The sequence below is a fragment of the Miniopterus natalensis genome, chromosome 18 (genome assembly GCF_054644295.1).
Source record: "Miniopterus natalensis isolate mMinNat1 chromosome 18, mMinNat1.hap1, whole genome shotgun sequence".
In the NCBI taxonomy this organism is placed as follows: Eukaryota; Metazoa; Chordata; class Mammalia; order Chiroptera; family Miniopteridae; genus Miniopterus; species Miniopterus natalensis.
Window position 1 is genome coordinate 27947086 of NC_142098.1, and position 16416 is coordinate 27963501.

Here is a 16416-nt window from a genome sequence, read left to right on the forward strand (position 1 = left end):
TACTGTCTTCAGGGCTGGGAGGGATCAGAAGGTCCAGAGTTGGGTGAGCACATTGCCTTATAAAAGACCAGGGACCTAGATTCTGGAAGGTTCACTGGAGGGGGGGGGAGGATTATTTCTTTAAAAAAATAATTGATTTCAGAGAGAGGAAGGGAGAGGGAGAGACAAACATCAATGGCAAGAGAATCATTGATCTGCTGCATCCTGTACGCCCCCTGGGCATGTGCCCTGACCCGGAATAGAACCCTGATCTCCTGGGTCATAGGTCAAGGCTCAACTGTTGAGCCATGCTGGCAGGGCAAGGGGATTATTTTTCTCTCCCTTCCATTATAATTTAATTAAACTCCACTTATGAGATAAGAAACATCCTCTACCCTGCCCACAGTCCAGCCTGGCAGAGGTGAAATAACCATGAGTAGGTGGGATATACTGGCAGAATCTCCTTGGTTTCTTTCCCATCTCCAGCTACCCCCCCCCCCCTCACCTTGGAGCTCAGAGACAGTGAGACCACCTTCTCATCTAGGACTAGAACAAAGTGGAAAGTAGAAACTGAATATTAACAAGTTGAGGGCAGCCATCTCTCCTCAACCAACAGGCCCATGGTGTGATAGTCGAGGGCTGGCAGGGGAGGACTCAGCTGGAGAGTGAGTTGAGTTCCTGCCAATAGAGGCTCAAGAGGAGGTGCTGCTTTGCTGCCTCTCAATTTGAAAGGAGTTGAGATATGGTTAAGATCTAAGACTCTTTCTAGGACCACATAGAACCCACAAACTGCCCGGCGGGGCGTGGACCAGGAGATCGTGGTCCAATTCCCAGTCAGGGCACATGCCTGGATTGCGGGCTTGATCCCCAGTCGGGGCGTGCAGGAGGAAGCTGATCAATGACAACTCTCTCATCATTGATGTCTATCTCTCTCCCTCTCCCTTCCTCTCTTTGAAATCAATAAAGGTATTTTTTCAAAAAAGAACCCACAAACTGCTTTTAGGATAAGAACTTAATAGGTCTCACACACTATAGCTAAGTGGTCAAGAATGCAGATTCTGAAGGCAGACTGCCTGAATTCAAACCCTTACTCCACCTCTTACCAGCTGTTTGACATTGAGTAAGTTACTTAACCTTTCTGGGTTTCCAGTTCCAGTTGCAGCTGAAGCTATTAACTTACCTCAAAGTGTTGCTCTAAGGATTAAATATTAAGAGACGTGCTCACAACAGTGCCTGGCACTCAGTGAACACTCACATTTGCCAAGTATACCATGGCAACCGTAGGACTCCAAAACAGAACCACAAAAAACCCACCTCACTGAGATTTTTCTGTTTAGAATAACGGTGAGAAATAAAAGAGTGAATGATTGCCAAAGGGCCTGAGCTGTTCCCAGGTGGAGAGTGACTCTTAAGGCCAGCAGCCACGCTTGTGGCATCAGTCCCTATGGTCCAGTGAGTGCTGTGAGGGCAGGCAGGGGGCTAAGGAGGAAATCTGGATCAGCCTGAAGATCAGGACAGGAGTGTTGAGCTAGCCAGTGACAAAACAAACAGCAAGTAAACACATGGGACTCAGCTCCAACAAGCAGTGACAGTGACTCAGTGCGAGGGGGAGAGGCCTTCAGCTTGTTCAAGCCGGCCTGTGTTCCAAACAGCATGACACCCCGTGGGCGCTCAGGAAATGCTAACAGCTCATAATGTGGAATAAACCCCGCCTGCTCCAGTAGCACCAGGCGAGGCGGACAGGCCAGGCAGCACCTCCCAGGGCTGCCACAAGGCTCCCTCAGATGGTTTTAAAAGACAAGATCCAGATCAAAAGCAAGAGGGCTTAATGCTTGCTGAGCTGGGCAGCAGTGGACGGGCAACACCACTTAGGTGAGACTATTTCTTACTCCAGTACCTACTACGGTTTAACAGTAGGGAAGAGGGTTACAGACAGGCCAGGAAACTTCCCCGTAAGTTCTCAGGTGTGAATAGTTAAGAACTGGCTTTTGCTGAAGGCTTTTTTAATGGCCACACAGGATTATTATGGGCTATGCAATGGGGGGAGGTCCCTCTTCAGCCTTAAATCCCATGAGCATGTCACTTTTCTTGTGAGCACCTCCCTCTATCCAAAACAAATCTGCATTTAAACTTTCAAACATTTGAGTTTATACAATGAGAAATAAAAGCTCTGTTGAAGATAAATGTCTATTTTGTAGGTATTTTCTATTATAAATACCTAACAATTGGCAAAAGCTGTGTGTCCAGTGAGACAATTCTGGTCTCTGTGGGTGGCTAGCCCATGGACGGAATGCTCCTGGTTTAATCTTGAGGCCCCAGATAATATGTTTACCTGGAGACCTGACTGCATGGACAGCACAAGCCAGCCAAAGGCTACATACATCTTGTCCTTTGTTACCCCTCACTGAAAACTAAGTTGGAATTCTGGTTAAAAACCCCTAAAATTAGTGGCTGAAGCTTTCACCTAAAATGGGTTCACCAAAGCAATCTGCCCAGAAATGGCCAGCAGATGTCTTTCACTAACACATAAACTTCCTAACAACTCCCTTTGCATCCTGCTTCCCGTGGTGCTAACAAGCAGCTGTGCTGTCTAGGAGCTTCTTTCCCATCCCCTGCACTTGGCAGAACTTGAGGTACTGATCACAACCCTTTTTGAGGACAGAGCTTCCCATCAGCCCTTTCTACTCTAAGCTCTGTGGCCCACCCCTCTGCAATGGGGACCCACTCTCTAAAGTGTATCATGGACGCTGGCAGATGTCCATCCACTTACACACACACTTTCAGGGAGTTAAAACTTGCAGCAGGATGTACTTAGTAGCCCACCATATGCCAAGATCATCTCCCATCTGCTAAAGAGGAAGTGGCCAACAGCCTGCCTGTACCTTAGGCCTGTACCACCTGAGGCCATGCATGTGGATCCCCTGGGCCTCTCCTTAGGCAGGAATCACGCAAGACAGGGTTTGGAGCACTTGTTAATCCGTTATGATTTATTAGCTGTACAGCAGTAGATCCTCCTCCCCAGCTTTCAACCCCATTACATATTTTATTACAGGTCTCATGTTGGTGTCCTAAAATAATGAAAAATATCACACAGTACAGCTAAGTACAAAATGTTTCAACCTAGAGTCTGATAGCTAACTGATGGCTCTCTTAAAAGCAATACACAGAAGAAAAAAAATGTTTGAAATCAACAAGACTGAGGCTCTCTAAAAAACACATTTTAAACATGACAGTTCATGTGCAAGAATCATTTTTGAATTGGTTTTGCTTCACATTATTTTTTTTTTTGAAGATCCAAAGTTTAAATTACTGACCTAGTGAAATTTTCTGGCCCAGCTTTTAAGGGCTGCTGTAACCCACTCATAATCACCCTTCGGCGTTAACAGAGGATTTATAAAACACAAAATTCAGCTACAAACAGAGCAAAGAAAATGTGGATGGGAAATCATAACTGGAAGTTAATTGTACAAGGTTCAAATGCTGGCTCCATGGACTGGAAATCACGATCTTCCACATGGGTGTCGGTTTCTAGCAGGCAGCAGTCTGGGTGCCATTCTGCTACATGATTGCGATCCGATTCCTTGTCAACATTTACACACTACAGTCTGTGGTAACTTAATTTGCAAGTAATTAAAATGCTGGGTTTTCTTACACTGCACTTCTTTTCAACCTCTTAATTAATGGAAAAGATTAAAATGTAAAAAAAGTTATTTACAAGCTTGACCATACCAGAAACTTTGCCAAGAAAGAGGCAAAGCCTTCGGGACAAAAACCGATCGTAGCATGCCATATTATTGGTGTGCAGCCGACTCCAAGCAAAGGGAGTCAGGGAAAAAGCAAAAGCAAAAACCAGTTTAAAAGTTTAAATCCTTCCCAAGTCTGCATTTACAATTAAAAACTCTCCTGGGAAGAAGACCATAGAACTCTGGGAAACCCGGTGGCCATTCTGAAGTGGTTACCATAGCAAGAGAGAGGGTCCAATGTCTCCGTTTCCAGCTAAGAAAACCAGTTAGGCGTCAACACTGTCCTCAGCACTTCACGGTAAACCCTCAGGGACTCAGAACATTCCATGATTTGCTAACATCAAACGGCAAGTTCTAGTTAAATCACATTTTTCTAACATCATCCTTGAAGTTTTAGTTTTCAGTATGTTTGGTAAAATGGTGCTTTTCCCAAAGCAAAAGAAGAAAAAAGGGAGAAAAATTAAGATGCAGGCCGTTTAAACACAGCCCAGAGCAGTCCTGGCAATGGCAAGGCCCTGCCATCACCGGTCCATCATGCTGAGGATCATCTCGGGGGTGAGGTCTCCATTGGGGGCGTCTGTGGCAGCTGGCTGGGCCTCCTCTTCCTCCCCCTCCGCGGGCTCTGCTTCTGGCTCTTTTTTTACTTCAACTATAATGTTCTCAATTGCACCTGTATTCTGATCTTCAACCTGAATGATAGCTGTTGCTGGCAAAAAAGGGCACGAACAAAACAAATGCTCCATTAAAGCCCCCAAAGATTGCAAAGGTCCTTCCATACTTGACACTAAACAGGTATCAGAAGGCTAGCAACTAAATCCACAGGCCTGGATTTCTTAAGAGGAGGAACCACCTCAGCACAGAAATTGTTTTCTCTCTCCATCCTTTAAAGTTTGGCTCTTTTCCATTCATTACCACATCAATTCTGCTAGCTAACTGTGACTTTGGTTATTTTGTAAAACCTCCCACATTAATAGTACCCATCTTGTAGAACATAACTACCCTTCTATGCTAAACTTTTATTCCCTGAAAGGTAACAGGCCTCAGATGTTCCCCAGTAAAGACTAAAAAAACTGCTTCCTGAGTTTATTCCTGGCACCACCCTAACTTCTCATGGCTTAGTTCCCATCTTCCCCAGAACAAGGACCTGCCTGACTTCCCCGTGCTGGGAGAAGGTGCCAGCCAGTAACTGAGCTGAGACAAGTAACTTACGCTGGGTCTGTTTGGGTTGGTTGGTTCTGCCGGGGGGGCGTCCTCTCCGCTTCTTGGCGGGTGGTGGGGCTGGGGTCACAGGCTGAGGCTCTGGCTCAGGTTCAATTTCCACGGCAGGCTCCTCTTCGTCCTCATTGTCATCCAGGTCTGGCTCAGCATTTTCTTCTCATGAAATCAGGGAGAACAGGTGGTGGAAGAAAAAAATAACAAATAATCACATATTCTGTGAAGTTTAGTTATGTATTTATTTTCATTGTTAAAAGCCCATTTTAAAAATGCTTTTGCTATAATTTTTCTATCAGCCATAACAAAGCAAACTGGTATTGTGGCAGAACTAATAAGCAAATGAACTTGACTACTGTTAACCGTATTTTACATGGACTGGATATTTTTTCTTTAGCTTGAGACATCAGAATATTGAGTTTCAAATTCTTAGAGGCAACTCCACCTTATGCCAGTCACATAACAAAACCACAAGTAGTGTTTAAATTGAAAATAAAACAAAAATTCCCTCTACCTACTATACAAGGATAAAGCAGGACATTAAGCCTGAGATGGACCCTTGAAGATGTGGTCCTGCTCGTCTGAGTGGGTAAAGTGTGTGTGTGTGTGTGAGAGCAAGACAGGAGCTCTTGCTGCATTGTGAGGGCCTGTTTACCAGGATAAGCAGCAAGAGTTCTCTTAGGACTACTACTGAGGGTTTTTTTTAAGGCCAAGTTTTTGGACTTAATTTAATTCCCAGCTTAATATAAAGAACCAGGCCCAAAGGGTCCTTCTTAACTTCCTTACTTTGTCCCTAATGCCATAATCACATAAAAAGAGAGGGAACTATTGTAGCAAGAATATTGATGAAGAGCCTGATAATATGGCTTTGAGCCCTGGATCTCTTACTAGGTATGAAACCCAAGACAATGACCACACTGGACCTTCAGTCTCCTTGTGTAATTTCTAAAGCTCCCAAACAACTTACTAGTGATTTGAGGATCGGAAGGGTTGAGATAACACATGATCATGTTCTGTAACTTACACTCTACTACACAGACACAGCTGTATTGATACTGTACACCACAATTTAAAATGTCTCCATTATTCCATTTAGGCTTCATTACTTTATTTAATAAGAGGTGTTAACCTCATTTTATAGGAAAAGTGAGAAGCTAAGTGATTTAAAACATATATATATCTTTATTAATTTCAGAGAGAGGAGGGGAAGGGGAAAGAGAGAGAAACGTCAGTGAGTATCATTGATCAGCTGCCTCCTACATGCTCCCTACTGGGGACTAAGCCCCGAACCTGGGCATATGCCCTGATTGGGAACTGAACCGGGATCTCCTGGATCATAGGTTGATGCTCAACTGCTGAGCCAGGCTGGCAGGGCAGAAGCTAAGTGATTTGTAAGGCATGGCTAAGCCACAGCAGGTAGAAATCAAACCTCTAACCTCACTTTGGGGCTGGCTGTTCTGCTGCCCACCCCTGTAGGCAGCCACAGAGCTCGTTACCCATTCCTCACTGCCTTGGCAAACAAACATACCCTGCTTACTTTCCTCCAAGAAGCACAGGTTAAAAGCACATTCTCTTTCTCTGGAACCAAATATTTAAATTTAGAAATCTGTGCGTAAATGCCTGATTTTCAGGACAAAATGGCTTATTTATCAAGTGAACGAAATCGTGAAATGTGGGGGAAACACTTGTATGTGGCAATGTGTCAAGAACTTCCCCGTTGAACATATTCACAACCCTTATTGCCTAAGTTGGCCCAATGCCTAGAAAATAAATTTAGTCAGAATTGGGGGGGTGGCGACACAAAAAAGGTTAATAGGGTCAAAGGCTTTTTGGCTTGGAGAAATTTTGGCAAAAAGCCTTGAAAAATAGCAGTAGACCCTACTGTAAAATCTCTGCAGATGGCCAAGAGGCAGAACTCCTGGGAAGGGATGAATGTGACTGCTTGGCCTTTGTAAGCAGTGGGATAAAAAACCCAGACTGAGGGGTGGGGATTGACAAGTACTAGGTATGAGACCCAGAACCAAATTGTGCTCTACAAATTAGCAGTGACAAAAGAAGGAACTGTAGAAACATATTACAAATTCTCAGCTAAAAGATGCTTCTGATGGAGTACAATTAGGGACGAACCCGCAGAAATGAACAGTGCAGTACCATGGTGAAGAAGGGACAACATCTGCGGCAGCATGAAGCTCCGCAACTAACAGCAACTACAGGGACCCTCAAGCTCAAGATTATCTGTGGGTCTCTGGTGATATCTGGGGCCTTTTGAAATTGTTTGGGACCTCCTGACAGTCCACACATTTTCTTAGCCAAACAATGAAGTCCCACAAAGATACTTTTTTTTTTTTTTTTTAATATACCTTTATTGATTTCAGAGAGAAGAAGGGAGAGGGAGAGAGAGATAGAAACATCAATGATGAGAGAGTCATTGATCAGCTGCCCCCTACTAGGGATTGAGCCCAAAACCGGGGCATGTGCCCTGACTGGGAATCGAACCATGATCTCCTGGATCATAGGTTGATGCTCAACTGCTGAGCCATGCTGGAGGGCACACTGACATTTTAAAGGAGGTAGTCACTTAAAACTTAAAGACTGAAGAAGACACTACTTAAAATACACTTTGCACCAAAAAAGGCAGCAAAAATAAATTACTCTTATGCTTACTGGATAAATATTCTCCCAGAAAAAGCTAAAGTTCTGAATAGAAAAGTGAAGGTTTTCCTAAAATAAACAAAAATAAAAGGGACTGTCTTACAGATCTACATGCAGAAAACATAGCGCTTTCATGAGCAAGTTTTACAATAAAATCAATAAAGTGACTGAAGTTCTTTAATATATTCAATTTTTAAAAACTTCCTTCCCTTCCTACTTCTACTAACAAGTAACATAGAAGACAAAATGAGGAATCCTTACAGATACATTAGGCACCATCTGTAAGCTCTCCAGTTGATGGTGTTTCTGGGGAAGTACACTCTCCAAAACAAAACCCCTCTACATTCTTTTCCATAAAAAGCTTAAATCTGTAGTCACAGATGTGCCTTCTCAATGGGGTGCCAGTAGCCCAAGTACCCACATTATAGAACCTAACTAACGTTTTCGAACAAATCTGGATCCTCCAATGTGACTCCTACATTACCAACACTCCTGTTCTCCCTCCCTCTTCCTGAGTCTAACACCTCAAAGCAAACCTTCTGCCTGGATTTCATGACTAGAAAGGCAAAAACATCCCAAAGAGCATCAATGGTAGGAAAATAGGCAAAGTTTTAAAACATAAATGGAGAGATTTAGGAAGGAAGAGAAAGGCTGACCTTCATGAATTTGATCAACACATCTCAAGGCTAGGTTGACAGAGGCAGTCAAACCAGAAGTTGGTCAAGATGCTTAAGCAACCTTCTTCATGTCCATTAGATTCATTGCTCAAATCTAGACCAGCTTCCTAAATGTAAAAGTTATGAACATAGAAAAGAAACTCTGCTGGCCTCAAAATATCACTAATCTGAGTACACTGAGTCAAAATATTAATTTTGCTTTGGCTTTAAATGAACATAACATAAAAGGTATTATTAAGCAATTTCTAGAATGCCATGAAAAAAAAAGGAAAAAAAAATTGCCCCAGGGACAAACTAACTGCTGTTGTAAATATATACACACATTAGGAAGATCAAAGGTTTAGAGGAAGCACTGGCCTACTTCTATATCCCAGCATATCTATACACAACTGGGTACCAAAATCTGCCACGTGCAACTAAATCAAGAAACAAGCCACTTACCACTGTCAGAGGAGTCTTCTTTTTTAGAGCGCATCTTTCTTTTTCTTCCACGTTTACTTTTCTTAGTTTCTCCTCCATTTTCTCCTTCTACACCATCTGGACCGGCACAATTATCAGCATGTCTTGCCATGGTATTCTAACAGAAGGAACAAACCCTCTTTCACATTACTAAAAAAGTAAAGATGAGCATTGGAAGTTCTCCTTAAATTTAATAAAATAAAAAGTGGAGTATCTATATTAAGTCTGAATGTCTGCCAAAGCATGTCCTAAACATGCTCTCCTCATTCAGGGGAAATGATCTCCATTTGGAGGGGAAAGAGAGGGAGAGAGAAAGGAGGGAGAGACAAAAGAGTCCCTCAGAAGATGAGGCTGGGTCCCCTGAGTGGAGGGCTCAGCAGCCTGCAGGCCAAAGGAGCAGGGGAGGATCAGACCAGCTCCCTGTCCTGTGCAGACCTGACTAACATGGTCCCAAAGGAAGAACCAGGACACACGTATCAGGGAGTTTCCCACCAGAAGAAGGGTTCACACATGGATACAACACTATGAAGTGGGGATGGCTAGCCTTTTCCAAAGGATAGAACATCTCTATGTCTATTACCTCAGTGGGAAGAACTGCTCTGCTGTGCAGTGGAAGACCAAGGACAGGAGATTAACAACCATTATAATCTGACTTGGGGTGGTGAGCACACAATACAATATACAGATGATGTATTATAGAATTGTAAACCTGAAACCTATATAATTTTATTAACCAATGTCACCCCAATAAATTCAATTAAAAAAAAAAGAACCATAATGGATGTAAAGCTCTGACTCTTACCCGGCGTGTGAATGTTTTTCCACACTTAGAACAGACAAAGGCTGCAGGGACAAAGTTGGGGTCATGATAGCGTTTGAAGTGCATGTCGAGGAGCTGTTTCTGGCGGAAGGTTTTGTCGCAGTGGCTGCAGGCATAAGGCTTCTCCCCGGTGTGTGTGCGCTTGTGCATGATCATGTGCCTCTCCTGAAAGACAGGGGGTGGAGGGAGAGGCTTCAGAGCCTGTCTGTCATAGGGCTGCTACTCCAGCTACCACCTGTGTGCATGTGGCTGACAGGCTTTTCTCTCCCAAGGATCTAGGCTTGTTGAGAAGATAAACTGATTTTTACTGGAGTGCAAAACTGCTTCTACAAATCCCAGGCAGATATGCTCACTCCTGCTGGGTTGATTCTCTAGATCATTCCTAAGCATCAGGTTCCAGGAGCAGATTCTTCCCTTCTTTCAAGTCCTGAACTTAATCCCCACAGTTCCAAGAAAGAAGTCAGTAGTCTGCCTGAGGTGGGGGTGGAGTGGGAAAGCTGTGACTAAATAAAACATCAGCTGGAGACTGAGATACAATCAACAAGACCTTTGATGATATTCCTCCATAAATCATAGTTTGAAAATATTATCCTTAAAAACAGCCACCATAAAAGGTTTGCAAGAACCCTCTGATGAAACCTGACACCCATGAGGCATCGACTGCTTTCTAACTATGAGTCTCTACCTGTCTGCAAGCGTAATCACACTGGTCACACTTAAAGCGCTTCTCGTTCTTGTGTGACTTCTGATGCTGGATGAGGGCATAGCGCTCATGAAACACAGCATCGCAGTATCGACATTTCTTGCCTTGCTCAATATAGGAATGCTGCTTTCGCAAGTGGACACCTGAAAGAAAAATATAAAGTCCAGTCTAACTTGTGAAAACACTAACAAACATTTCAACAAGTTAATAATAATTTCTTTCTGATTCTTAAAATAATTACTCTGATTGCTATACAGAAAATGAATTAAAAGGAGGAATAACTACAGATTTGGGGAGACCAGTTAAAATGCTGAAACAGGACAGGTGAGAAGATGGTGGCTTAGACAAGGGTGAAGGCAATGGATATCGAAGGAAGGATGAGAACTGATGAGAAATCTAGGAAGTTGAATCAGCAGGATTTAGTGACTGAGTACAGAGTGCAGATGAGGAAAGTAGGTGTCAGGGATAATAGCCTGGTTTCTGGCTTAGAAAACCAAGTAGATGGTGGGGCGATTTACTGAGATACGAAACAGTGGAAGAAGGCTAAAGCCCAAGCTGTATTTGTTTTTGGGAAGAGAGGTGGTCAAGGGGGTTTTATTTATCTTTTAAACAATTTTCTCTTAATAATGTAGTTTTTATTTTATTTATTTTTTAATCCTCACCTGGGGTTATTTTTTCCATTGCTTTTCAGAGAGAGTGGAAGGGAGAAAGAGAGGGAGACAGAGATAAACATGAATGTGAGAGAGACGCATCGATTGGCTGCCTCCTCCACGTGCCCCGACAGGGGCCGGGATTGAGCCTGAAACCGAGGTACATGCCCTTGACTGAAATTAAACCTCAGATCCTTCAGTCTGTGGGCTGATACTCTAACCACTGAGCCAAACCAGCTAGAAGGGGGTTTTAAAGATTCAGTTTTGGACATGTTGAATTTGGAATGCCAACAATATCAAAGTAAGGATAGGGATGGCAAGGTACAGATGGTTATATAACCCTAACTCAAAGGAACATATATTTAGGAGTTGTTAGAATTTGAGTGAGACCATGGGAGCTGATGAAATCACTAAGCAAAATAAAGAATGTTTTAAGAAATCTAAAAGCCAACAGAATGTAGTGCCATTCTGTTGGAATGGGGAAAAAAGGGAAAAAAGTGTTTTAAGGAGGAGGGCAAAAAAGAAAAACAAACAAAATAAAACAATAACAAAAAGAAGAGGGCACAGTCCACTACAAAAAATAGTGTTAAGAAATCAAGGGAGATGGGAAGAGCAATGTACCCTACAACCTGCAATGTGGGGTTATTAGTGATCTTAGCAAGTCTCTTACAGAGTGATGGGGTATAAGCCAGATGGGAGGGAAATTAGGAGTTGCAGAACAGAGGATGTGAGAAATATAACTTTTCATGAGGGTTGGCTAGGAAGGAGATAAAAGTTAAACCTAAAAGGGGAAATCATTTTTTAAAGACAGGAAAGGAAGCCCTGACTGGAGTGACTCAGTCGCAGCGTTGTCCTAGACACTGAAAGGCAGCGGGTTTGGTCTGGCTGGGGCACATACAGAAGGCAACTGATTGATGCTTCTCCCTCACATTGATGTTCCTCACTCTCTCTCCCCTCCTCTCTCTAAAATCAATAAAAATAAATAAAGACAGAAGAGGCATAAGCATGCTTAAGAGTTGAGGGGAAAGATCAAGGAGTGAAAACGTGAAGATGAAGGTATAGAGGCAATACTGACAGTGTTAAAGGCTGCCAACAAGACAGGAGAGTGGGATCAAGGCAAATGCAAAGGGCCAGGCCACAGACAAGATGGGAAAAGAGAAGATGAATGTAGATGCAGGTAGGTTTGATTGGAGTTTCAACCTGCTGCCCTCATTATCTTGTTAAGTAGAAAAAGGTCACTCACTGAGACCAGGGAGATAGAGAGAAAAGGGAAGATTAGAGGTTTAAAGAAAGAGTGATTTACCTCACTGTCAGTGCCTCCTACATAGCAGGCACCCAAACATTTGTGGAACGAATCAATGAACAAACTTACCAAGGAGAATGGGAGCACTCCTGACAAGGACAAATAGCTGGACTGTCCAGGAGCAATGAGAGCCCAGCTGCACTTGGGATCATTAATTTATGGTGCTACCAATCTGATTTAATCAAGGTAATATAATCAAACTTCAAGAGGGCCAACTCTGGGGAATGGAAATGAGGTAAGGAAACGGATGGCTCACTTTTTACTTACTACACCATGTTTCTGATATGAAGGCCTTTTATAAACACATATATATTTCAAATAATCTTTAGGCCTCAACTTTCCCCTTCTGGTCCTTTGATAGAGATCTAACAAACAGTAAAAGACTTTCTTTCATATGTTCTTATTAAATACTTGTAATAACAGTCCTGTAGGTAGGTATTATTCCTATACATCAACTGAGGGGGAAAAAGAGACTCATAGTAGTATTTGGAAGTGAATCTTGACTCTAGTAGGTCTGTCTCCAAAGTTCATGCTTTCCTGTGTCACAAGGTGGTGAATTTTATTTACTGCATATTAGAGTGAAATCAGGCCTGCTTTAAAGAGGAAACACAAATTTCTTTGAAATTGGTTTTGGGAGATAAACCTGAATATCCAGACAGTGGCCTAACAGCTCACACACATTGCCATAAGATACTGTTGGTTTAGATTTTAGTTTCTATATGGTAAGAACAGTAATACTTTCATTTATCAGAGGACAGTAACTTTTAAATCTATGTTCCTGATGTGACCTGGGTACTTGTGTATTCCCCTTAATGTGAGAAAACAACTCAAGAGGACTCAAGTCCAGTTTTGCTACTCATAAGCTGTACTGTGTAGCTTTTGGTCAAGACACCTGTCTGAGCCTCAGGTTCATCACCTATAAAGCTAGAACACATGCCTTGTGACTTAATATAGTTGTTGTGAAGATCAAGAGTAAAAAAAAGTAAAAACTACTACTATTTGACAACTCATAGGCAATTTGTATATTATAATAATTTATCTAAATGTCAAAATGTTTATAACAAGTATTTTCAAGGACGGAGAACAGACTGGGGTAGTATTTTTTTTTTAATAAGAAAAATAAACAGAGAAATACAGGTGACCATAGCTTTAAAGTATGTCATACTGAAATTTCTACTGCTAAACTCTGCCTCTATATAAACTCTAGCTTAATTTTGCAAAGAAATGTAGTTATCAGTTACCAACAGTCCAATCACCTAGAGAAAGTATAACTGTTTTTGAAAAATCTGAAGTGGACTGACCTTAGTTTGACTCATACTATGTCACTTGCCTATTCAGGGATTTTAACATTCTGGCTACTAAGTAAAGGTATATACTGTTCCCTCTCATTACACCTCCCGTTAATTTATAGATGAGCTATATTCAAGAAAGAATCTTGTGGCCTGACTGTAGTTAAGAGAAAGACAGGGGGAAAAAAGCAGCTAAGTAATGGCTTTTATGAAGTGGCAGGCCATTCACATACACAAACTTACACAAATAAGATAAAGAAGTTATGATCTTATACTTTCACAAATCCTTCAAAATACTCTTTCTCATTTGCCACTAGTTATTCATTTACTTACCCAAATCACTTTTTCGGGCTATGACAGTGTCACAGTGGGGACAGTGAAATTTGGCCACATTTTCTGTGTGCTTCTGTAAAATGTGCATCTTCATAGTACCACTTTGGGTAAACCGTGCGTGACAGATATAACATTCATAAGGTTTTTCCCCTTAAAAAGAAATACAGAATGAATAAATTAGATGAAATGACTAAATACTATCACTTAATTGGAGGGGTAATTCAGGTGGCATATATGCAAAGGCATAGAGAATCTTTAGGTCTTACTCAGGAAGGTCAAGGCTCAGGCCCACTGATTGGCTCGTGCCTATCTTCAGATATGGCAAACAAGCCCTAAACTGCAGCCACCACCTTTGCTATGCCCAGCTCTGCCACAGAGTCATATATATTAGAAAGTAGTTCCCACAGCAATGCTTATATTTAGGGGAGAGCAGATGGGATAACAGGAGGACCTACAGGTAGGTTTTTCTTTTCTAACAGTAAAAAATTACCATTCTTCAATGTATATTCAGAACAATAAATTTGGAAGATATGCCCAAAAAACATTCCTCAATTATATACTTTCATGCCAGCTTCCATTCAGTAATAACAGGGGCATATGGTGGTTCAGAGCGTGCCATGGGACCCCACTGAAAAGCAGTTGTGTTCACTAACACAACAAGGAGGGGAGAAGTCTTACCTGAATGAGTTCTCATGTGCCTTTTCAGCTTGTATGTGTCTCTGCTGGCATAACTGCACAAGCTGCACTGGAATGGACGCTCTCCAGTATGAGAGCGAATGTGACGTTTTAATTTGCTGACCTGAAACATGAAAGCAACCAAATCTCTTACACTTCAATTAACACAGACTGTAATGTTGAGTGTTGTGGGTTAGGCACAAAAGCTTAGCTTTTGGGCACTGAAGTTCAGAATACAAAGTCTAAAAGATAGTATTTCTTCCTCATTTTTGTTTCTCAAATCCGTATCATAATCCAAGGGAAGAGGGTAAATGGACAGGGGCATATGAGTCAAGATTGGTCATTTAAGAACTTTAAATTGGATGACAGGGGCATGGGGGTGTATTATACTATTCTATCTACTTTTTTTTTTTTTTTTAATTAATAATTTCCTTTATTCCCACAAAGCATACAACAAATTCTTTTCTGAATCCTCATCCGTGGATATTTTTTCCATTGCTTTCCAGAGTGTGTGGGGGGCCGGGGGAGAAACACTGATGTGTCTGAGAGGCACATGGATTGGTTGCCTCCCACAGGCACCCTACTAGGGCCAGGATGGAGCCTACAACTAAGGTATGTGCCCTTGACTTGACCCTTCAGTCCTCAGGGCTGATACTCTAATCACTGAGCCAATAGCCAGGGCTCTATCTGCTTCTGTTTGAAATGTTCTGTAATAGTTTAAAATAATTTGTGCTTATTTATGGATCAATTTTCTTCCAAATTTTGAATCCAAATTAATAAGCACATGTTTTAATTCCCCTCAGCCTCTCTTCCCATCATCAGTACTTCCCAGGCAGGCCAGGCTTCAGGGGCCTCTCATGCACCTTCCTCACTACTGACTATACAGTTCATTTTCCAGGGGTACCTTTCCAACAAAATGGTGACTTTCAAACTCGATTCTAAGAACTGCTTTGAACACACTCACTAGTCCCTTGCACTCATAAGTGCTACACAAATCTTCACACACTGCAAGTGATTTCACAATGGTCCCAACAGCATTACTGAATAATTCTTACCGATTTGCCTCATCACACATTAAACTCCTATATGTGCAAGACTCTATTCTGTCCCAATAAGCTACTTGTTTATTTTTGCTCCAATATCACACCGTCTTCATTTACTATATGGTTTTACAACATCCAATAGCACAATCCCTATTCTTTTTTGAAATTTTGGTTATTCACATTTACTCTTCCACTTGAAATTTAGAATCAACTTGTGGTGTCTCTTCGTTTATTAATGTCCTTCAGAAAAAGTAAGTTTTCTTCACATCAGTATTAGATGTTTCCTGTTGTTCAGTTTCTCTCTAAATCATTTTATTGCTGCTAGAATTTCAACCTGTTTCCTACTATTGATAGTATAAGGTAAGTCACTGACTTCTGTGTCTTTATCTTGTATCTGGCCACCCAAATGAACACTTATTACTCTTAAGTTTTTTAACTAATACTCTTGAATTTTCTTTTAAAAAATTTTTACTGATTTGAGAGAGACAAAGGAAGAGAGAAACATCAATTTTTGTTGTTCCACTTATCTATTCAATGGTTGATTCTTGTGTGTGCTCTGACCAGGGATCGAACCCACAACCATAGTATACTGGGATAATGCTCTAACCAACTGAGATACCTGGCCAGGGATTGAATCTTCTATGTAAGCAAATATGTCTGAAAGAAACAACAGTTTTGTTTTTTCCATTTATCATGAATTTCTTATTCTATTAGCTAGGATTTCCAATCCAATGTTGAAATAACAGTAAGATGGATGTCTTGTTCCAAATTTTAATGGGAATGCTTCCAATGTTTCAGAGTTAAGTAGGATGGGTTTACTGTAGGTTTCTGGTATATACTCCTTATAGATGTTTTCTTCTACTAGACAGTAATTGAGT

At 41.7% G+C, this 16416-nt stretch overlaps 1 protein-coding gene across 5 annotated transcripts in view; it reads right to left on the reverse strand.

Annotated features, from left to right (window-relative positions):
* Positions 1-2938: 2938 nt before the first annotated feature.
* Positions 2939-16416, reverse strand: part of CTCF (CCCTC-binding factor) — a 31949-nt gene continuing 18471 nt past the window's right edge. For 3 of the 5 annotated variants that reach the window (XM_087827544.1, XM_016220316.2, XM_016220315.2), the window contains 7 exons: positions 14499-14619; positions 13821-13970; positions 10228-10388; positions 9525-9707; positions 8705-8840; positions 4932-5093; positions 2939-4428 (listed from right to left, as the gene is read on the reverse strand). In XM_087827544.1, the coding sequence (XP_087683670.1) occupies positions 4244-4428; positions 4932-5093; positions 8705-8840; positions 9525-9707; positions 10228-10388; positions 13821-13970; positions 14499-14619 (1098 nt within the window). In that variant the 3' untranslated portion in view covers positions 2939-4243. Of the gene's footprint in view, positions 4429-4931; positions 5094-7634; positions 8371-8704; positions 8841-9524; positions 9708-10227; positions 10389-13820; positions 13971-14498; positions 14620-16416 lie in introns of those variants that run through there. The other 2 variants (XM_016220317.2, XM_016220318.2) reach the window with 2 other exon arrangements.